Genomic DNA, 22,894 nt, shown 5'->3' on the forward strand with positions numbered 1-22,894 from the left:
TTTTTAACAAAAAAAACTTTAGAATTTAAAAAAAAAAAAAGTTAGGCCAGGCGCAGTGGCTCATGCCTGTAATCCCAGCACTTTGGGAGGCCGAGGAGGGTCCATCACCTGAGGTCAGGAATTCAAGACCAGCCTGGCCAACAAGGCAAAACCCTGTCTCTACTAAAAATACAAAAATTAGCCTGGCGTGGTGGCGCGTGCCTATAGTCCCAGCTACTCAGGAGGCTGAGGCAGGAGAATCACTTAAACGTGGGAGGTGGAGGTTGCAGTGAGCCGAGATCGCGCCACTGCACTCCAGCCTGGGTGACAGAGTGAGAGACTGTGTCTTTAAAAAAAAGTACACTCTACGTGATGTTCATGCAGTGACGCAATAGCCTAACAGTGCATTTCTCAAAACGTATCCCTGTTGTTAAGCTACACACAACCATAGTTCCTCTGCCTCAGTCTGTGCTTCACATGGATGAGGAAGCTCCATGCTTCCCAAAGCAACTGTCCTGTCGTTGGGCACCTCTGAGTATGAGCAATCTCTAGCAGGTATACAGCCAAAGAAATACAGTTGATTATTGATTCAGCAAATAGTTATGAAGCATTTATTGTTCTAGTGATGCATCAGTAAACAAGACAAACAAGATACCTTCCCCCAGGGAACTTATTTTCTAGTTGGAGAGAAAGTATCCTCAGCCAAGGGCTCAAAGATAAATTTTCCATCTACGAATTCCCAGCAAATATTAGGTCACAATAAAACATGAGAAAAACAAGACACTACAAGGAGCATTGGCATACTTGACACATGGTGAAGAGTTCTGATATCAGAATTATCATACACAATATAAAGTTGGGCAATTTTTCTGGGAACCTAAGCTTCATAGGGAGACCCCTCACAATTCCTCACCAGTGGGGAAATAAGGTAGCATGCTTTGGTTATACTCACAAATCACTCAAATGCTCTGGTCTTACAAAAAGCTCTTTGCTTTTGCTTTTGCTTTTGCTTTTTTTCTTCTTCTTTTTAAAGACAGGGTTGGCTGGGCATGGTGGCTCATGCCTGTAATCCCAGCACTTGGGGAGGCTGAGGTGGGTGGATCACCTGAGGTCAGGAGTTCAAGACCAGTCTGAACCAAAATGGAGAAACCCCGTCTCTACTAAAAATACAAAATTAGCTGGGTGTGGTGGCGCATGCTTATAATCCCAGCTACTCAGGAGGCTGAGGCAAGAGAATCACCTCCAGGAGGCAGAGGTTGTGGTGAGCTGAGATCACGCCATTGCACTCCAGCCTGGGCGATAAGAGTGAAACTCTGCCTCAAAAAAAAAAAAAAAAAAAAAAAATTAAGAAAAAAAAGACAGGGTTTTAACTCTCACCCCGGCTGGAGTGCAGTGGCATGATCTCGGTTCACTGCAAGCTCCACCTCTTGGGTTCAAGTGATCCTCCCACCTCAGCCTCCCAAGTAGTTGGGAACTACAGGAGAGCGCCACCATGCTTGGCTAATTTTTTTATTTTTTGGTAGAATCAAGGTTTCACCATGTTGGCCAGGGTTGTCTCGAACTCTTGACTTCAAGTGATCCATCTGCCTCGACCTCCTCTTTGTTTTTTCTTTTGGCTCTTTTTATGTATTGTTCTAGAAGAAAAGAGAAATAAATCAGCCTTCAGATGAACACACACTCCCTCCCCCAGGCATTTTTGTTCAAGTGAAAAAGAAGAGTGAGATCTTGGGATCCACTTTAAACTGAAGATCAACCAGACCTGTAAAATCAAGAAGAAAAAAAGAAGCCAGAAAGTATTAATATTTTATGTTTTCTTTTCAGATATCACTCATGACAAGGAAAATCAGCAAAGCTTGAAAAGAGCATTGACAAAATGTCGAGAATTCCTGGAGCTCTACAGCTCTGCCACTAAATGCTTCTACAGCTGTCCCTTCAGAATTGCCCAGGTAATAAGAATGGCTAAAATTATAACCACAGCCAGAGTGTTGGCAAGGGTGGGGAACAACCAGAAGTCTCCTGCATTTATTTATGGAAACGTAAAATAGTAAAAACCACTTTGGAAAAAGTTCTGGTCGTTTCTTATAAAACAAAACCATACACAATTGCCCAGAGAATGTGGTCTCTAAACGTTCCATAGTTTGGACACAAGGCACCATGTTCCTGGCCCTATACACCTTGCCTTCTTAGTTTGGGGGTTAAGGTCAACCTGCCATTGAGGCCAGTATCCCTGGATTTCACTTCATACCAGCTCTGCTTCTACTATTAATAATTGCCGGTCTCTTGCAAACGTAAATGATGGTCACAAAAAGGAGCTGCAAGAGAGTATGGTTGATCCAACAAGCCAGACATTTTTAAATTAATGTAGTTATTCATTATTCAATAAATATATATCTGCCAGGTATCAGGCATGCTAGGGGATAGGGAAAATAAAGAAAACCCACAGATCTTACTCATGTAGGGTGAAAGGTACCAAGTAATTTCATCTCTCTGCACATCAGTTTTCTCATCTCTGCGATGGAGATCTGTAAAAATTGCAACAGTTTTTACAATTTCTTTTTTACAATTTACACTGTTTACAATTCAGTCGTTGTTAAATGAGATATCATACGGAAAATGCTTTGCTAAATGCTTGTCACATAGTAAGTGCCCAGTAGATTGCACCTATTATAATCATGTGAAGGACTTTATCTACTACCAAATGCAATGAGAAACAGATGACACATTCTTTTAGTATGTTGTCCCCTGAAAAGGCATTTTAATTATGCCTGGGAACCTGTTAGCTGTGTAACATTAGGGCCTTTTTTTTTTTTAAGTCCTATCCTATAAAAGTATGACTCTTTCTGAAGATCTCATAATAAAGCTTCTTTCTTTTTCTTTTCTTTTCTTTTCGTTTTGTTTTGTTTTGTTTTGTTTTGTTTTGTTTTGTTTTGTTTTGTTTGCGGGGGCTGTTTCTTTGAGACAGAGTTTCGCTCTTGTTGCCCAGGATGGAGTGCAATGGCGCAATCTTGGCCCACCGCAACCTCCGCCTCCTGGGTTCAAGCAATTCTCCTGCCTCAGCCTCTTGAGTAGCTGGGATTATAGGCATGTGCCATCACACCCAGCTAATTTTGTATTTTTAGTAGAGATGGGGTTTCTCCATGTTGGTCAGGCTGATTTTGAACTCTGACCTCAGGTGATCCGCCTGCCTTGGCCTCCCAAAGTGGTGGGATTACAGACGTGAGCCACCGCGCCAGGCTTTTTGTTTTGTTTTGTTTTTTTGTCTTTTGAGACGGAGTCTCGCTCTGTCGCCCAGGCTAGAGTGCAGTGGCACGATCTCGTCTCACTGCAACCTTCGCCTCCCAGATTCAAGTGATTCTCCTCCCTCAGCCTCCCAAAGAGCTGGGATTACAGGCGTGCACCACAACGCCCGGCTAATTTTTATATTTTTACTAGAGACAGGGTTTCTCCATGTTGGCCAAGCAGCTAGTCTCGAGTCGTGGGCTCAAGTGTTTCTCCTGCTTTAGGGTCCCAAACAACTGGGATTACAGGCATGAGCCACTGTGCCTGGTCAATAAAGCTTCTTTCTAAATGTCAGCAGCAGGCTGGATGCCGTGGCTCACCCCTGTCATTCCAGCACTTTGGGAGGCTGAGGTGGAAGGATCACTTGAGCCCAGGATTCGAGACCATCCTGGGCAACATAATGAGACCTCATCTCTATAAATAAAAAAATTATCTGGGTGTGGAGGTGCACGCCTGTAGTCCTAGCTACTCAGGAAGCTGAAGTGGGAGGATGACTTCAGCCTGGGAGGTCAAGGCTGCAGTGAGCTGTGATCCCACCACTGCACTCCAGCCTCAGTGTCAGAGCAGCAAAAGGCCATGCACAGATGCTAGCAGTGGACATTTGGATTGCTTCCACCTTTTTACTATGGTAAACAAGACTGGGCTGGGTGCATGGCTCGCACCTATAATCCCGACACTTTGGGAGGCTGAGGTGGGAGGATCTCTTGAGCCAAGAGTTCATGGCCAGGCTGGGCAACATAGTGAGACCCCGTCTTTACAAAAAAATTTAAAAATTATCAGGGTGTGGTAGCAGGTGCCTGTAGCCTCAGCTACTCAGAAGGCTGAGGCAGGAGGATCACTTGAGCCCAAGAGGTTGAGGCTACAGTGAGCCGTGATTGTGCCCCTGCCTGGGTGACAGAGTAAGATGCTATCTCCAAAAACGAAACAAAACCACAAGACTCAAATAAAACAGCCTTGTACATCTTTGTCCAATTCTCTGATTGTTAATTTAGACTCAAGTCCTTGTTCAGGGCACTTTCTATCATACCATATTTCCCTATTTCTTGGAAGTTCATTTTCCTACATCATTTCAGGTCTTTGAAGGTTTTCTCGATTCAGATGAGCTCTGCCAGTTTATAATGACTACATTTGATACCCTGAAAAACCTGAAAAATCCCTGCATCCAGCGATCAGCAGGAGAATTACTGCTAACTTTGGCGAAAAATGCAGAGTCCCAATTTGAGAAGGTAAACTTTCAGTGGCCATTTCCTGGGTTCAGAAAGCCAGTAGAACTTCTTCATCCCTGCAGCTACTGAAGTCTCTGCTTGTCCTATTCAGCTGAGGATGACTACTCATGAGTACAGGGTTAAAGCTTTAGTCTATTTAGTCACAAATATCCATTCTATAAACATACACCAAACAACCACTGTGTATGTAACTAGGGAGGGAGATTTTTTTTTTAATCTAAGATGTGGTCCGTGACTGGGCGCGGTGGCTCACGCCTGTAATCCCAGCACTTTGGGAGGCTGAAGCAGGTGGATCATGAGGTCAAGAAGTCGAGACCATCCTGGCCAACATGGTGAAACCCCGTCTCTACTAAAAATACAAAAATTAGCTGGGCGTGGTGGTGCGTGCCTGTAGTCCCAGCTACTCGGGAGGCTGAGGCAAGAGAATTGCTTGAACCCGGCAGGTGGAGGTTGCAGTGAGCCAAGATCGCACCACTGCACTCCAGCCTGGGTGACAGGGCGAGACTCCATCTCAAAAAAAAAAAAAAAAAAAAAAAAGATGTGGTCCATATTTTCTAGAAGAGTAGAGTTTTTCTGGGGAGATATAACTAACACATATGAGAATAACTTTAATTTAGATACTCATTCAGATGGGTTAAAGGTATCAAGTTTTAAAAAGCTGTAAGTGGTCAGGCGCAGTGGCTCACGCCTGTAATCCCAGCACTTTGGGAGGCCGAGGCAGGCAGACAGCTTGAGCTCAAGAGTTCAAGACCAGCCTCGGCAACATAGCGAAACCCTGTCTCTACTTAAAATACAAAAATTAGCCAGGCATGGTGGTGCACACCTGCATTGCCAGCTATTTGGATGGCTGAGACAGGAGAATTGCTTGAACACAGGAGGCGGAGGCTGCAGTGAGCTGAGATCACACCACTGCCCTCCAGCTTGGGTGACAGAGTGAGACCCTGCCTCAAAATAAATAAATAAATAAAAGTAAATAAAAAGCCATAAGTGACCCTAGAAGGAGGCAGACTTAGAAATCAAAATTAAGAGAATTTATCTAAATGTATCTAAAATTAATTCATCAAGAAATAACTATATAGTTATGTTATTTAGAAACAGAGAAGGACATGCTGGAAGAGACAAAAGAGATAAAAGTAGTTCTCTCTGGAGAACAGACCTGGGGAATAGGGAGGAAAGAAGCTTGAAATACCACTGGACATTTTAAATTGTGTGCATATTGTACTTAGGTACGAATTAAAAATTATTTAAGAATGATGAGAACCGGCTGGGTATGGTGGCTCACACTTATAATCCCAGCACTTTGGGAGGTTGTGGCAGGCAAATTTCTTGGGCCCAGGAGTTCAAGACCAGCCTGGGCAACATAGTGAGACCCCATCTCTACAAAAAAACTTTTTTAAATTAGCCAGGCATGGTGGCACACACCTGTGTTCCCAGCTGCTTGGGAAGCTGAGGCAGGAGGATTGCTTGAGCCCAGTAAGACAAGGCTGCAGGGAGCCATGATCATGCCTTTACATTCCAGTCTGGGCGACAGAGGGAGATCTTGTCTCAAAAAACAACAGCACATAAAACAAAAACAACAACAACAAATGATGAGCACCCTTTTTTTAACCTATTAAAATAACAAAGATGCAAAAACAATAACACGATAAGAGCATGGTGAGATGGGCGTTTGTATCAGTTGGGTGCTTTTAGCAGCAAGAAAAGCCCAACAGGTAGAAGTTTAACCAAAGGATTTATTCTCTCACATAATAACAAGTCTGGACATAGAGTATTTTCCAAGATCGATTCAGTGATTCAAAGTTATCAAAGACCCAGGGGTTTCTTCATCCTTCTGCCTTGTCTGTTCATGTGGTCATAAGGTAGTCAGAGCAATTTTGGACTTTCTGAGCGGAGTAGACTATGTCCAAGAAGAAGAAAGATGTTGCCTTCCTTTTTATGTCTTTATTCAGGGAAGAAAATCTTTCCCCAAAACCCCAGTAAATTTACCCTTGTGTTTGTTAGCCAGAATTATTATTATTATTATTATTTTATTTATTTATTTTTGGAGACAGCATTTTGCTCTGTTGCTCAGGCTTGAGTGCAGTGGTGCAGTCTCGGCTCCCTGCAACCTCCGCCTCCCAGGTTGCTGTCTCCTCACAATACCCAGGCAACCTCAGCCTCCCGAGTAGCCGGGATTACAGGCACCTGCCATGACGCCCAGCTAATTTTTTGCATTTTTAGCAGAGATGGGGTTTCACCACGTTGGCAAGGCCGGTCTTGAACTCCTGACCTCAAATGATCCACCTGCCGCAGCCTCCCAAAGTGCTGGGATTACTGCCATGAGCCACCGTGCCCAGCCTACTGGTGCTGATGATGGCCATTTTATATTGAGTGGTTGAGGTGTGCCTCTCTGAGAAGTTGACATTTCCACAGAGACAGGAACCCATGCATCTGTGGGTGGGAAGAGTGGTCCAAGCAGAGAAATGGACCAAAGCCCAGTGGCTCCTGTTTCCCTTACCTGAGCCTGATGGACATCTCTGGGAAGAAGATAGATAAGGACTCCACTGCCATTCTCAGAGTCACAGTGGAAAAAAGCCCAGCTTCCTTGCAATACTTTTATTAGTTTGTCTTGTTATAAAATCAATACATCAATTATTGAGGAAAAATTAGAAAAAATATAGAAGCAAAAAAATCTAATATTCTATCCCTCAAAAACACAGAATTGACAGCTTTGATTATAAATCTTTCCAAATCCTTCATATGTGTGTACATACATACAGATATATTTTAAGTAGTTTTAATCATAAACTTTAAAAAATAATAAACAGTTTGTTTAAAAGTCACCCCCTAGGGGTCAGGCACAGTGGCTCATACCTGTAATTCCAGTACTTTGGGAGGCCAAGGCAGGAGGATCACTTGAGCCCAGGAATTCAAGACCAGCCTGGGCAACGTAGAGAGATCTTGTCTCTACAAAAAAATACAACAGTGACCTGGGTGGTGGTGTGTGCCTGTAGTCCCAGCTACTTGGGAGGCTGAGGTGGGAGGATCACTTGAGGCCAGGGGTTCAAGGCTGCAGTGAGCTGTGTTTGCACCGCTGCATTCCAGGCTGGGCAACAGAGCAAGACCCTGTCTTTAAAAAAAGTCACCCCCCCGCCCCAGGACCTTTCAGAAATGGCCACAAAATCCTCAATAACCATCAGTGTCTTATAGGATTACAGTCTTAGTAAATTCTTTTTCCTCTTCAGGTGCCAGAAATTATGGGAGTTATCTGTGCCCAGTTATCCGTAATCAGCCAGCCTAGAGTCCGCCAGCAAATCATAAATACCGTGAGTTTATTTATATCCAGACCCAAGTACACAGATATAGTACTCAGCTTCCTTCTGTGTCATCCAGTGCCGTATAACAGGTAACAGAACCCCGTACAGCCTCTGGATTAAATTGGAGTATGTGACACAGCTCTGGGTATTGTGAAACATGGTTGCCCTCAAAAATCTAATGATTCTTTTGTAGAGAAGACACGGTATGCATAAAGCTTGTGATATAAATCAGAACATAATGCATAATCATCAGAAAAGAATCCCACAAATCCCAAATGAAGAACATTCTGTAAGATAATTGAACTGGACTCTTCAAAAAAGTTAACATTATGGAAGTAAAACTGGTGGTGAGGGAACTGTCCTAGATAAAAAGATATTCAAAAACATACCCAAATGCACTGTGTGACCTTGATTGGATCCTGGTTCAAAAACAGAAGCTATAAAAGAAAGCTTGGAGAAATTTAAATATGGACTCTATACTAGAATATTAAATTGGCGTAATTTTCTGGCCAGGCACAGTGGCTGACACCTGTAATCCCAGCACTTTGGGATGCAGAAGTGGGCAGATCACTTAAGGCCAGGAGTTCAAGACCAGCCTGGCCAACATGGTGAACCCTCGTCTCTACTAAAAATACGAAATTTACCCGGGCATGGTGGCAGATGCCTCTAATTCCAGCTACTTGGGAGGCTGAGGCGGGAGAATCGCTTGAACCCAGGAGGAGGAGGTTGCAGTAAGCCAAGATCCCACCACTGCACTCCAGCCTGGGCGACAGAGTGAGACTCTGTCTCAGACAAACAAACAACAAAAATTAGTGTAATTTTCTTAGGTGTGAAATACTATGGTTATGCAGAAGGATGTCCTTATTCTTAGGAGATAAGCTACTAACGTTATTTAGAGGTAAAGTGTCATGATGTCTGCAACTCACTTGAGAATGATTTTGCCTAAAAATAAGGCAATAAATATATACATTTAAAAAGTAAATATGCATACATAAAGAAGACTGGAATCAGAGAGAGGATCAAACAGGATGGGTTTTTTGTTTATTTTTGTGGGTACATAGTAGGTATAAAGACGGTTTTCTCGATTAGTGTTTTTCACATTTGGAGGCACCTTGGAAAGTTCCACAAAGATACCTATGGATGAGGCAGGAAGGCTTCAGAATAAAGTCCCATGCCCCCCCTCCACTTTAATCAGAGCAGTGCCTCTTTTTATCTGCTTTCTCTATTGTGATTCTGGGCAGCTATTTTATTTAAGAAGAGATTTCCCTGCTTTAAACTATTTGAAACCTATTCTTTTAAGTGAATGGCTCTCACATAATATCTTGGTGTAGTGCTTATTATGTTCTCTAAACCGAACTAAATCAAATAATGGAAGATTTTTACCCATTCAAAGAAAAAAAATGCAGATTTTTTTTAAAGCTGGGTGTGGTGGCACGCACCTGTAGTCCCAGCTACTCAGGAGGCTGAGGCAGGAGAATCACTTGAGCCCAGGAGTTTGGGGCCATAGTATATGATTATTGGACTTGTGAATAGCCACTGCACTCCAGTCTGGAGTAACAGTCTTACTTTTTTTTTTTTTAAAGACAGTATCTCAATCATGGCTCACTGCAGCCTTGAACTCCCGGGCTCAAGTGATCTTCCCACCTCAGCTGCCTGAGTAGCTGAGACTACAGGTGTACATTCAAGCTTTTTAAATTTTTTAAAATTTTTTGAGCTTGCTTTTGTATATTTCTCTAACAAATTGTTCTTAAATGTTTGGTACTTGCTACAGCTTATCTGTATTCAACTCTTATATAAAAATAAATCTTTCAGTGGCCGAAGTGGGTGGATCACCCAAGGTCAGGAGTTGCAGACCAGCCTGGCCAACATGGTGAAACCCCATCTCTACTAAAAGAGTACAAAAATTAGCCTGGCACGGTGGTGCGCACCTGTAATCACAGCTACTTGGGAGGCTGAGGCAGGAGAATCTCTTGAACCCGGGAGGCGGAGGTTGCAGTGAGCCGAGATCGCACCACTGCTCTCCAGCCTGGGAGACAAAGCAAGACTCTGTCTCAAAATAAATAAATAAATAAATCTAAGTACAAAATATTAAATATATTTAGTTTTGTTTTTTGTGGGGTTTTTTAAGACAGGGTCTTTCTCTGTCACCCAGGCTGCAGTGTAGTGGCACAGTCATAGTTCACTGCAGCCTCGACCTTCCAGGCTCAAGCAATCTTCCCACCTCAGCCACTGGAGCAACTGGGACTACAGGCCCACACCACCTGGCCCAGCTAAACTTTTTATTTTTTGTGGTTTCTCAATGTTACCCAGGCTGGTCTCGAACTCCTGGGCTCAAGTGATCCACCTGCCTCAGCCTCCCAGAGTGCTAGGATGACAGACATGAGCCACCGTGTGCTGCCCTATTTAATTATTTTAAGTATACTTTTAGCGTTATTCTATTGTTTGTATTTGTTCTACCTCTGGGAGGACTTTGAGAACTGCTGTAGATCATACGCAAACTATGGAATCTTTTAGAAATTTAACTGACTTACTCAGGAAATGTCATTATTATTATTTTTTATTTTTTTTGAGATGGATTCTCGCTCTGTCGCCCAGGCTGGAGTGCAGTGGTGCAAACTCGGCTCACTGCAAGCTCCGCCTCCCAGGTTCACGCCATTCTCCTGCCTTGGCCTCCCAAGTAGCTGGGACTACAGGCACCCGCCACCACCCGGCTAATTTTTTGTATTTTTAGTAGGGACGGGGTTTCACTGTGGTCTTGATCTCCTGACCTCGTGATCCACCTGCCTCGGCCTCCCAAAGTGCTGGGATTATAGGCATGAGCCACCGCGCCCGGCCAGGAAATATTATTCTGATTATATTTTTGTCATTTACCTGAAGTTCATTATGTCACAGGGGAGCAATGACTGGGCCGGTGGCACTGGGGTAAAATAATTTACCACGACAGTTGTGGGTAGAAGAAGGCAGATTTATTAGAGAAAGTAGGAAAATAATGGTGCCAGAGAGACAACAGACAGCCTGCAAAAGAGAAGCCAACTGCCAGGAGACAAAGGCTTGCTGGAGATTTTACAGCATAGTGTTCATGCTGTGTGTTGAAGAGGGCCTTGTAGAGTATAGATAATGCCAAGTTGCAATGAGCTAATTTGCAGGTGTCTGGTGATAGGTTGGGCACAGGAAGATGGTGAGTTAATTGCACAGAAGGGCCATGTCCTGGACCATGAAGAAAGGCAGACTTACAGCTTATCTGCTTTTTCTTTTTGCTTTCCCCTGCTCCCGCCAGCCTGGCTTCCTTTCCCTAATTAGGACTCCACACATTAGTGGGTTTACATATAGATTGGGGTGGTTGTTCTTAGGAGGCTGCCTAAAGCATCAACTATGTGCAAGGTGCTATTAGGCCCTATAAGTAATGGACAGGACATGCACCCCGCCCTTAAGCAGCAGTCTGGTAGCCCCATAGATGCATAAGTATTCTAAAGCTAAGTAGGGAGTTCTGTGGAAGCCCCTAGGTTGGGACTTAATTAAATGAAGGTTCAGGAAATGATTTCTGAAAGCAGTGCTGCCCCCAAGCTGATGAATGCTAAGAGCCAGATGCAGCTCAAAGTGGCTGGAGAGGAAAGTAGATAGTAAGAAGGGCTCAGATACCAGGGATCTTTTTGCAGGGATGGAAATGTTCTAAAATTGGATTGTCATCATGGTTGCACAACTTTGTAAATTTACTAAAAATCAGTGAGTTGTATATTTAAGACAGTATTCACTAATTACTTTTTCATTTTCTATAGTAATAGAATCCCTGAACTTTAGTTGGGTATTTGAAATACTCATTTCCTAGACTTTTTGCATATAGGTGTGACTATTTGTCTAAATTCTGGATGCAAATTGGAGTAGTACATGCAACCTATGACAAATAACCTTAAAGGGAGAGAGTAGGCTCATCATCTTTCTTCTTCCTGCCACCTGGAAAGTGATGTGATGGCTAGAGCTGAAGCATGTTGGCCAGGATGGTCTCAATCTCCCGACCTCATGATCCGTCCGCTTCGGCCTCCCAAAGTGCTGGGATTTCAGCCGTGAGCTACCACGCCCAGCCACTAAAGCTGCTTTTAAAAAGTGGTCAGAAGTTAGCAGTGATAGATTGGGACCAACTAAGAACTAGGATAGTGGACTTTCTACTACAGGAGTTGGGAAGCCACTGAAGAACTTTAGTTAAGGGACTTACATCATGAGATGTGGATTTTTAGTGTGACTCTGATGGAGATGGATTAGAGGCTGTTCTGCCAGACAGGAAGAAAGACAGGCAGTTAAGCAGTTGCACCTTTTCAGGCAAAAGATGATGATGCCCTGATTAGGGCAGTGGCTTCAGAGATGGAGAGGAAGAGGGAGTAAAGAAACAGGAGCATTGGCCAGACGCAGTGGCTCACGCCTGTAATCCTAGGACTTTGGGAGGCCAAGGCAGGTGGATCACCCGAGGTCAGGAGTTCAAGACCATTCTGGCCAACACAGCGAACCCCGTCTCAACTAAAAATACAAAAATTAGCTGGGCTTGGTGTCATGTGCCTGTAATCCCAGCCACTCTGCAGGCTGAGGCAGGAGAATTGCTTGAACCCAGGAGGCAGGAAAATTGGCTTGAACAGTGAGCCAAGATCACACCACTTCACTCCAGCCTGGGCAACAGAGCAAAACTCCATTTCAAAAAAAAAAAAAAGAAATAGGATCATCTGTAGGCAGACCTTGATTGAATCAGAAAGGAATGGCAGGGAGGAAGAAGGCATTCAGGCTAACTCCCCACTCCTCAGTTTTTGGCTTTGGAGGCCAAGTTAATGGTGGCATCATTTACTGACACAGGAATTACACTACATTTTCACCACTGACTGTTTCTCTATGGGACATGAAATACTTTAAGAAACTCAGTTCACTAATGCAGGACCAAACGAAGAAGTCATAGAGTACATATGTGACATGTGTCCCTCATACTACCCTGGTGCAGTGCTCTGTCCCAGTACTCCACCAGAAAAGACAAGAGGCTGTTTCTCTTTCTATTCTGTAAGGATGCTACAGCAAGATATTTGTTCTTAAAGATGTAGGCTTCTTCAGTCTCCTAGCGCGGTGTTTGTTAAAGTGTCTGAAACACTGCCTCAGAATCCCCTATGAAGCTTGTTAAAAAAAAAAAAAAAATGCATCTTCTGGCGAGGTGTGGTGGCTCATACCTCTAATCCTAGCACTTTAGGAGGTTGAGACGGGTGGATGGCTTGAGCCCAATAGTTCAAGACCAGCCTGAGCAATATGGTGAAACCCTGTCTCTACAGAAAGTGCAAAATTTGCCAGTTGTGGTGGCACACGCCTATAGTTCCAAATACTCAGGAGGCTGAGGTAGGAGAATTACCAGAGCCCGGGAAATTGAGACTGCAGTGAGCTGTGATCACGCCACTGCACTCCAGCCTGAGCATCAGAGTAAACCCTGTCTCAAAGAAGAAAAGCATTTTCCAAGACCCTGCATCACACCTACTATATTAGTCAGGACTCTTAGTTGAAAGTAGCAGAAACTGAGCTCACACTACCTTAAGAAATTGTATAGGCTTATATTACAGCAAAGTCCAAGGGTCTGTCGTCAGGATTGAATCCTGAGACTCAGTTTATTTCATCAGGGCTTCATTCCTCTCTCAGATGGACTTGCACTGAAGGTGGCAAAGATGGTTACCATCAGCTCAAAACTGCAGTGGAAAGGGTGTGTCATTTCCTTTTTAGCTTTTTAGTCCTGGGCAGGACTCTGATTAGCCTGGCTTGGAGTCAGCTCCCACCAAACTACACGAACCAAATAGGATTATTAAGGATCTTGAAAAGGTGGTTTCCCAAAGGGATGATGGGCAAACAAAACCCATGTCACAACTACAGAATCAGAATCACTGGAGGTAGGAAGATTTTTATATTTTAAACAAACTCTCCAGATGTTTCTTGCACTGAAATTCGTGAACCATTGGCTTAAAGGCTGTGCGCTTTCTAAATTCAGATGCATTTTCAGCACACTTAAAATGTGCAGCAAACCAAAAGCATTTTGCAACACTTCTCTCACAATAAACAGCTTCTTCATTTACTCCCTCAGGAATTCAAAGAAAATAACCGAGGGTAAGTAAATATGAGAATTTCTTTATGTCATCCCAGATGAATGTTCCTATTCTGCCGTCTCATCATTCTGCAGCTGTGAGTTTTTTCAGCATCCTATATTGCCTTTCTGGCCTTTTCTTTAGGAGTTCTTTAGGACCTTCTTACTTTGTTTTATTCACAAATTAGAATCACTGTGGTGAGGAGTGAAATGTTGGGATAGTCTTTACGCCTCTCAAGTTTTAGGATGTTTCTGACAGTTGGAAGACCACACTTTTTTTATTTCTTTTTCTTTTCTTTTCTTTTTTCCTTTTTTTTTCTCCCCTGAGACAGTCTCACCCTGCCACTGAGGCTGGAGTGCAATGGTATTTTGGCTCACCTCAGTCTCTGCCTTCTGTGTTCAAATGATCCTTTTGGCTCACCTCAGTCTCTGCCTTCTGTGTTCAAATGATCCTTCCACCTCAGCCTCCTGAGTAGCTGGGACTACAGGCACACATACCACACCTGGCTAATTTTGCATTTTTTGTAGAGACAGGGTTTCGCCATGTTTCCCAGGCTGGTCTTGAACTTCTGGGCTCAAGCAATCCTCCCGTCTCAGCCTCCCAAAGTGCTGGGATTACAGGTGCTGGGATTACAAAGTACTGGGATTGCACGTGCTGGAATTACAAAATGTTGGGATTACAAAGAGCTGGGATTACACGATTATAGGCCACCACACCTGTCCTGGAAGATCACACTTTAAAAACTTACTCTAGCATACGAAGATGCCTAAATAGATTCCGAAAATAAAAGAATGGATTAAAAGCACGAGTAACTCCCAATTTTCTTCCCACTGTAATGTTCTTCCACAATGTTTATGTAACTCTCGGGCCCTACATTTGAATCAATGACAGAGAAGTTATTACATATTATTTTTCTTTAGAAGATATCTCTTCTAGGTAGGATCAAAGCTTTATTTCAAGGATTAACTTTAGCCAGAATTTGAGGACCACAGACCAGATTGAATACATGTGTCTATAATTTAGCCTTCTATGAACCTGGCATTGTGCAAGTCCCTGAGGAATTCCTAGAAGAGCCAGAAATAATCCTTTCCTTCAGAGGGAACAGATACACACATAAAGAACTGATGATAGCACACATAAGATTGAAGCAACCTCTAAGAAGAAGAAATGTTTTATGAAAGACATGGTGAAGAAGCAACCAAGGCTTCCTAGGAGACATGACACTGGATCTGGACCTTGAAGGATTTTGATGGGCAGAGAACAGTTTTGGAAAGGGCCTTCCAGTTTAAGAAAGTGACATAAGGGTCGGGTACAGTGGCTTATGCCTGTAATCCCAGCACTTTGCGAGGCAGAGGTGGGTGGATCACTTGAGCCCAGGAGTTCAAGACCAGCCTGGGCAACATGGCGAAACCCCGTCTCTACAAAAACAAATTTAAAAATTAGCCAGGTGTGGTGGCACACGCTTGTGGTCCCAGCTATTCGGGTGGCTGAGGCAGGAGGATTGCTTGAGCTCAGGAGTTCAAGGCTGCAGTGAGCTGTGTATGGCACCACTGCACTCCAGCCCGGGTGACGGAATGAGACCTTGTCTAAAAAAAAAAAGACAGTGACATAAGCAAAGGTATAGGGTTTTCAAAGTCTGTGTTTTATTAGGTAAAGGTGAATGGTCTGAATGGTCTGGATGGTTTGAGCACAGAGTGTGTGATGGGGAAGTGATGAGGCTGAAAAGTTAAGTCAGGACCAGGTTATGAATAGCCTTGAAGTCCATGCTGAGGCAATGGGAACTTGATTCGATAAAACCTGGGGACTTTGGGGGTGGGAGGCAAGGGGAGGGAGACCATTAGGACAAATACCTAATGTGTGTGGGCTTAAAACCTAGATGATGGGTTGATAGGTGCAACAAACCACCATGGCACATGGATACCTATGTAACAAACCTGCACATTCTGCACATGTATCCCGGAACTTAAAGTAAAATTTTAAAAATTGGCTGGGTGCAGTGGCTCACACCTGTAATCCCAGCACTTTGGGAGGCCAGGGCGGGCAGATCACTTGAGGTCGGGAGTTTGAGACCAGCCTGGCCAACATGGCGACACCTCGGCTCCACTAAAAATACAAAAATTAGCTGGGCATGGTGGCAGGCACCTGTAATCCCAGCTACTTGGGGACTGAAGCAAGGGAATTGATTGAACCCAGGAGGCAGAGGTTGCAGTGAGCCAAGATCACGCCACTGACTCCAGCCTGAGTGACAGAGCAAGACACCATGTCAAAATAATAATAATAATAATAATAATAATAATAATAATAATAAATTTTTTTAAAAAGTAAATAAAAGAAAATATGGAGCAAAAGGAATCCTACTCTGCTTGTTGGCAAATAAATGGATACAACCACCTTTATTTTTTTGAGACAGGGTCTCACAAGAAGGAAAAAAAAACCTAGGGAGTTACTGTTATGAAATCAAAATCAGTCTTTTGACACCCTGAAGAACTGAGTAGAGAGAAGAACCTCTTGTAGATTGCATTGGAATCAGCCGTTCTCCTGAACCCTCTTGCTCTTTGGGATTTCCAGGCACCTGGGTGAGATGTGGAGAACGCTGGCGGTGGAGCTTCCCAGCACGACCTGGATTCTGTGGAGGCTCCTGAGGAAGCTGCAGAAATGCCATAATGAGCCCGCACAGGAGAAGATGGCATATGTGGCTGTGGCTGTAAGCCCTTGAGCTTTGCCCCTCTAATGTCAGCCCCTCCCAGGATGACTGACCCCACACCCCAGTGGAGAGTGTTCCTTTTGGTCCTTCTCAAAGCCTGCATCTGTCATCCATTTATAAGTCTACAGTGTTTCTGCCAAGGGATTGACATGGAGCTGGGGAGAGTGAAGGAGTCAGAATGCTTTAATACAAACTCGTCCAACCTGCCTTTTTTTGTTTTTGTTGTTCTGTTCTGTTTTGTTTTAGGCTTTTAGCAGCCTGAAGCCGTGGTGTTTAGTTTCTGTCTCTAGTGATAAGCGGAAAAGAGGGATGGGGAAGGGGCTTTATTGGCCCAACCAGAAACAGAAACTAAGAACCCATGACTGTCATCTGTCCCTTGGAATCATCCCTGGTTTAATATGTTTAAAACATTCCTTCCCTCATCCTCTAAAAAATATGTATCATCATAGTTAAAGAGAAATGCAAACTTGTGGGAAAAAAAACTTCAAATATCTTAGAACTGTATAAAACAAAGTGCAGACTAGACGCGGTGGCTCATGCCTGTAATCCCAGCACTTTGGGAGACCAAGGCGGGTAGATCACCTGAGGTCAGGAGTTCAAGACCAGCCTGGCCAATATGGTGAAACTCTGTCTCTACTAAAATACAAAAATTAGCCAGGTGTAGTGGCACCCACCTGTAATCCCAGCTACTCAAGAGGCTGAGGCGATCACCTGAGGTCAGGAGTTCAAGACCAGCCTGGCCAATATGATGAAACCCCATCTCTACTAAAATACAAAAATTAGCCAGGCGTAGTGGTGCCCACCTGTAATCCCAGCTACTCAAGAGGCTGAAGCAGGAGACTTGCTTAAACCCGGGAGGCAGAGGTTGCAGTGAGCCAAGATCACACTACTGCACTCCAGGCTGGGCAACAGAGTGAGACTCCATCTCAAAAAAAAAAAAAAAAAAAAAGCCAGGCACGGTGGCTCTCGCCTGTAATTTCAGCACTTTGGGAGGCCAAGGCAGGCCGATCACTTGAGGTCAGGAGTTTGAGAACATGATGCAACCCCGTCTCTACTTAAAATACAAAAATTAGCCAGGCATGGTGGCAGCTGCCTGTAATCCCAGCTACTCAGGAAGCTAAGGCAGGAGAATTACTTAAACCAGGGAGGCAGAGGTTGCAGTGAGCCGAGATCACGCCACTGCACTCCAGCCTGGAAGACAGAGCGAGACTCTGTCTCAAAAAAAAAAAAAAGACAAGGGCAGATCTCCCTGAGCAGAGGTTGGCCAACTTTCTATAAAAGACCAGATGGTAAATAGATAGTCTCTGTCACATATTCTTTGGATTTTTTTAAACAATCTTTGGATTTTTGGATTTTTTTTAACAATCCTTTTATTAAAAAATGTAAAAACCATTCTTAGCTCATGTCTGTAACAATCTCCCTAAAAATGAACTTTCCAGAAGTCTTTATACATTTATAAACTTTTGGTATATCTGTTTGGTATACTTTTTCATTTTTTCCTTTTAAATACTTTAATTTTTAGAGCAGTTTTAAGTTCACAGAAAAATTGAGCAGAAAGTACAGCATTCCCATAAACCTGCCTCCACACACACACAGCCTGCCCTACTATCAACATTTACTTTTTACCTTATTTTCTCCCCTGCCAGTTTATGGTTCAGCTTTCTGTGGTCTAAATTATTGTTATTTTTCTTTTTGAGACAGGGTCTCACTCTGTTGCCCAGGCTGGACTGCAGTGGCATGATCTCAGCTCACTGTAACCTCTTCCTCCTGGGCTGAAGCGATCCTCCCACATCAGCCTCCTGAGTAGCTGGGAATACAGGAGATTGCCACCATGCCTGGCTAATTTTTGTATTTTTTAGTAGAGACAGGGATTCCCCATGTTGCCCAGTCTGGTCTCGAACTGGGCTCAAACAATCCTCCCGCCTTAGCCTCCCAAAATGCTGACATTACAGACGTGAGCCACCACACCCAGCCTTGTATATGTTTTTAATTGGCCGTTTATATTTCTTTTATGACTTGTTTGTTCATGTCCTGTACACTAGTCCTCAGATTTAATATGCACACAAACCACAATCACTTGGGGATATTATTAAAATGCAGGTTCTCAGCCAGGCGCAGTGGCTTACGCCTGTAATCCCAGCACTTTGGGAGGCCGAGGCAGGTGGATCACGAGGTCAGGAGATGGAGACCATCTTGGCTAACATGGTGAAACCCCGTCTCTGCTAAAAATATGAACAATTAGCCAGGCATGGTGGCGGGCGCCTGTAGTCCCAGCTACTCAGGAGGCTGAGGCGGTAGAATGGCGTGAACCCGGGAGGCGGAGCTTGCAGTGAGCAGAGATCTCACCACTGCACTCCAGCCTGGGTGACAGAGCAAGACTCTGTCTCAAAAACAAAAAAGTAAAAGATAATAATAAAATGCGTGTTCTGATATGGAAGGTCTGGGATGGGGCTTGAAATCCACCCTGTTTAACCAGCTCCCAGGTGATGACAATGCTACTGGTGTGTGGCCTACCCTTTGAGTAATAAGCCTTCACATTTTTTTACTACTACATAAGAGCATTTTATATAGTGAAACAATATATTGATACAAATACTTCTCCAGGTTGTTGTCATCTAACTCTTTTTTTTGAGACGGAGTCTCGCTCTGTCACTCAAGCTGGAGTGCAATGGCACGATCTCGGCTCACTGCAACCTCCACCTCTCAGGTTCAAGCGATTCTCCTGCCTCTGCCTCCCGAGTAGCTGAGATTACAGGCGTGAGCCACCACACCTGGCTAATGTTTTTGTATTTTTAGTAGAGATGGGGTTTCACTCTGTTGACCAAGCTGGTCTCAAACTCCTGACCTAAGGTGATCCACCTTCCTTGGCCTCCCAAAGTTCTGGGATTGCAGACATGAGCCACTGCAGCTGGCCTGTTGTCATCTAACTTTATGATAAATGTTGCCCTGGCTTTATATTTGTATACAGTCAAATATGTTAATAGTTTCCTTCATGACTTCTGTATTTCAAAATGGCAGGTGCTTAGTTCCTCTCTGTGTCTTTTCCACCACAGGCAACAGATGCCCTTTATGAGGTGTTTTTGGGAAACAGGCTTCGAGCAGCTACATTCCGACTCTTTCCTCAGCTTCTCATGACACTGCTCATCCAGATTCATCACAGCATCGGCCTCACCATGTCTGATGTGGACATCCCAAGTGGCCTGTACACAGAACAGGAAGTGCCTTCAGTGGTCACCCCTTTGTGGTACTGCCCATCATTATTTCATTGACATTAAGTAACACGTACTAAGCACTGGGCACTGTGGTGAACACAGGAATAGCCAAGATATAGTCCCAGCTGGAGGGGAGCTTACAACCTTCAGTCTTCATGAGCCATCAAGATGAAATGCCCAGGAATCATTCTGAGCTTTCATTGTATCTTTGGTTTTATTAGTAACAAGGTAAATTTGGCTATGTGGGTTATATCTGGGTTAGCCAAATATGATACTGTGTTAGCCCTTTCCTAATAAATCAAGTAGAGATGGAAACAAAACAGCCTAAACCTACCTCCAAAACTGTGCTGATCCACCATGCAGTGATTTCTGCTTTCTGTTTTATTGCATGGAGAGATATTTTTAAGTCCCATTAGAGTCTCAGTAGAAATTTCTTAGTGTTGTTGGTCGAGCACGGTTCGAGACCAGCCTGGCCAACATGGTGAAACCCCGTCTCTACTAAAAATACAACAATTAGCTGGGCGTAGTGGCACATGCCTATAATTCCAGCTACTCAGGAGGCTGAAGCACGAGAATCACTTGAACCTGGGAGGCAGAGATTGCAGTGAGCCGAGATGGTGCTGTTGCACTCCAGCCTGGGCAACAGAGCGAGACTCTGTCTCAAAAAGTAATAATAATAGTAAAGACGTTTCTTAGTGTTGCTACGGTACATGGATTTCTTTCCGAGAAAGTACTATGTGACATATTTAAGAACACCAGACTAAGTCAGTAGACCTGAGTTCTAGTGCAGTTCTCATTCATCCATTCAACTAGTTCTGTACCCTGGGCAAATCTATTGTTCTGTGCCTCAGTTTCCTTATCTATAAATGAAAAGATCAGGCAAGGCGATCTCGAAGACCCTTCCAGCTTTATTTATTACTTTGTTTTATTTTTTGAGACAGGGTCTCCGTCTGTCACCCAGGCTGGAGTGCAGTGGCATGATCACGGCTTACTGCAGCCTCAAAATCCTGGGCTTACGTGATCCTCCCACCTCAGCCTCCTGCGTAGCTGAACCACAGTTGCCTGCCACCATGCCCAGCTAATTATTTTCATTTTTTGTAGAGAGGGGGTCTCACTGTGTTGCTCAGGCTCCTTCCAGCTTTAAGATTCTCTGATGCTAGGTCCGGGATAACATTTCAGTAAGTAGCTTTTAAAGGCAGTGGAGGGCCAGGCACAATGGCTCATTCCTGTAATCCCAGCACTTTGGGAGGCCAAGGCAAGAGGATCATTTGAAGCTAGGAGTTTAAGAACAGCCTAGGCAACAGGTCAAGACCCTGTCTCTACAAAAAATTTTTAGGCTGGGTGCAGTGGCCCACATGTGTAATGCCAACACTTTCGGAGGCCGAGGCAGGAGGACTACTTGAGCTCAGGAGTTCAAGACCAGCCTGGGCAACATGGTGAAACCCTGTCTCTAAAAATTAGCCAGGTGTGTTGGCACGCATTTGTGGTCCCAACTAGCAGTGAGCAGAAATCGCACCACCGCACTCCAGCCTGGGAGACAGAGCCAGACTCTGGCTCAAAAATAGTTTTTTTTCTTAAATTATCGGAGCCTGATGGCACATGCCTGTAATCCCAGCTGCTCTGGATGCTGAGGCAGGAGGATCACTTGAGCCCAGGAGCTCAAGGCTGCAGTGAGCCATGATGGCACCCTTGCCCTCCAGCTTAGGTGACAGAACAAGACCCTGTCTCAATAAATAAATAAATAATAAAAACAGTGGAGATAAATCGTGTGGGGTAAATTGTATCTCAGTAAGGCTTTAAAAAAAAGCAGTATGTGTCTGTTTAGCATCCCAGATCATTTCTTTTATCATAGATTGCCTTCTAAACTCCTGGGGAAATGAGACCTAGTTAGATTTCTTTATGCTGAGATCTTGTGTAAAGGGCCTTACAAGTTATTAGAGCATTAAGACTCTTCTGGTCTCACTACTGCACTTGACTAGTCTTGAAAGTAGGCCGGGCACGGTAGCTCACACCTGTAATTCCAACACTTTGGGAGGCCGAGACAGGCATATCATCTGAGGTCAGGAGTTTGAGACCAGCCTGACCAACATGGTGAAACCCAGTTGCCTGGGCGACAGAGCAAGCCTCTGTCGAAAAAAAAGAAGAAGAAGAAGAAGAAAGTAAAAGAAAAAAGAAAAGAGTCTTTTGGGCAATCTGGAAAGGAGAGACAGTCCAGCAGTTGTCAATGCATGACCCTCCTCAGTGAGAATGGGCTGATTGTGTGCTGGTAAGTTGGAGGGACCTGTTCAAATCACCCACACTGTTTTTGTTTGATTTAGCTTTGCCATGCAGGCTACAAAGACTCTCCTCCTCAGAACATCCTGCTTGCAGGAATTCAACATCATGGAAAAGAATAAAGGATGGGTTCTCCTGGGAGGAAAAGATAGCCATCTTGAGGCAGTATTTCTCCTTGCCAAGTAAGGCTTCCTTTTCATGCATACACCCACCTGTTCTAAATCGGCATTGTTTTGGGTATTTATTTCCCTTCTAGTTATCACAGCAACTAAGGTTGAATAACCTCCTTATAAGAGGGTGGGCAAATATCCATAATACTAGGCAAATTTTTCAGAGGTCCTGGCCCTACCGTATACTATCCTGTAGCTGGGCAAGAACTTCTAGAGGGTCCCCAGCCCTGAGACAATGCCCTCTGGACGGGAGCATTTCTGAGAGTCATTCTGTTGGTGTTGTGTTTTGCAGCGCATTGCTGGAAAGAAATCGGCTCCTTGCACAGAAGGTCATGTACTTATTAGTCCCTCTTCTTAACCGAGGGAATGATAAACATAAACTCACATCTGCAGGCTTTTTTGTGGAGGTAAGACTCATTCTTTAGAAGCTGGATTCAAGAAGCCTATGAAGCAGCAATCCCTGCCTTCCTAGGCTACATCGAGTTAGTGGCATGTTGGGATCTGTTTCAAGAGTGAGATAGAAATAATTTTCAGATTCAAGGCCAGGCGCAGTGGCTCACGCCTGTAATCCCAGCACTTTGGGAGGCTGAAGCGGGCGGATCACCTGAGTTCAGGAGTTCAAAACTAGCCTGGCCAACATGGTGAAACCCCGTCTCTACTAA

The 22,894-nt window shown here is 44.1% G+C and overlaps 1 protein-coding gene across 5 annotated transcripts in view; it reads left to right on the plus strand.

Moving 5' to 3' along the window:
• MROH8 (maestro heat like repeat family member 8) overlaps positions 1-22,894 on the plus strand; it is a 77,565-nt gene that overhangs the window by 35,745 nt on the left and 18,926 nt on the right. For 4 of the 5 annotated variants that reach the window (XM_055265240.2, XM_055265243.2, XM_055265241.2 and 1 more), the window contains 7 exons: positions 1,801-1,925; positions 4,332-4,484; positions 7,709-7,869; positions 16,441-16,576; positions 19,630-19,820; positions 22,107-22,244; positions 22,525-22,639. In XM_055265240.2, coding sequence (XP_055121215.2) covers positions 1,801-1,925; positions 4,332-4,484; positions 7,709-7,869; positions 16,441-16,576; positions 19,630-19,820; positions 22,107-22,244; positions 22,525-22,639 — 1,019 coding nt within the window. Of the gene's footprint in view, positions 1-1,800; positions 1,926-4,331; positions 4,485-7,708; positions 7,870-16,440; positions 16,589-19,629; positions 19,821-22,106; positions 22,245-22,524; positions 22,640-22,894 lie in introns of those variants that run through there. The other variant, XM_055265244.2, reaches the window with a different exon arrangement.

The sequence above is a fragment of the Symphalangus syndactylus genome, chromosome 24 (assembly GCF_028878055.3).
Source record: "Symphalangus syndactylus isolate Jambi chromosome 24, NHGRI_mSymSyn1-v2.1_pri, whole genome shotgun sequence".
NCBI classification, from domain to species: Eukaryota; Metazoa; Chordata; class Mammalia; order Primates; family Hylobatidae; genus Symphalangus; species Symphalangus syndactylus.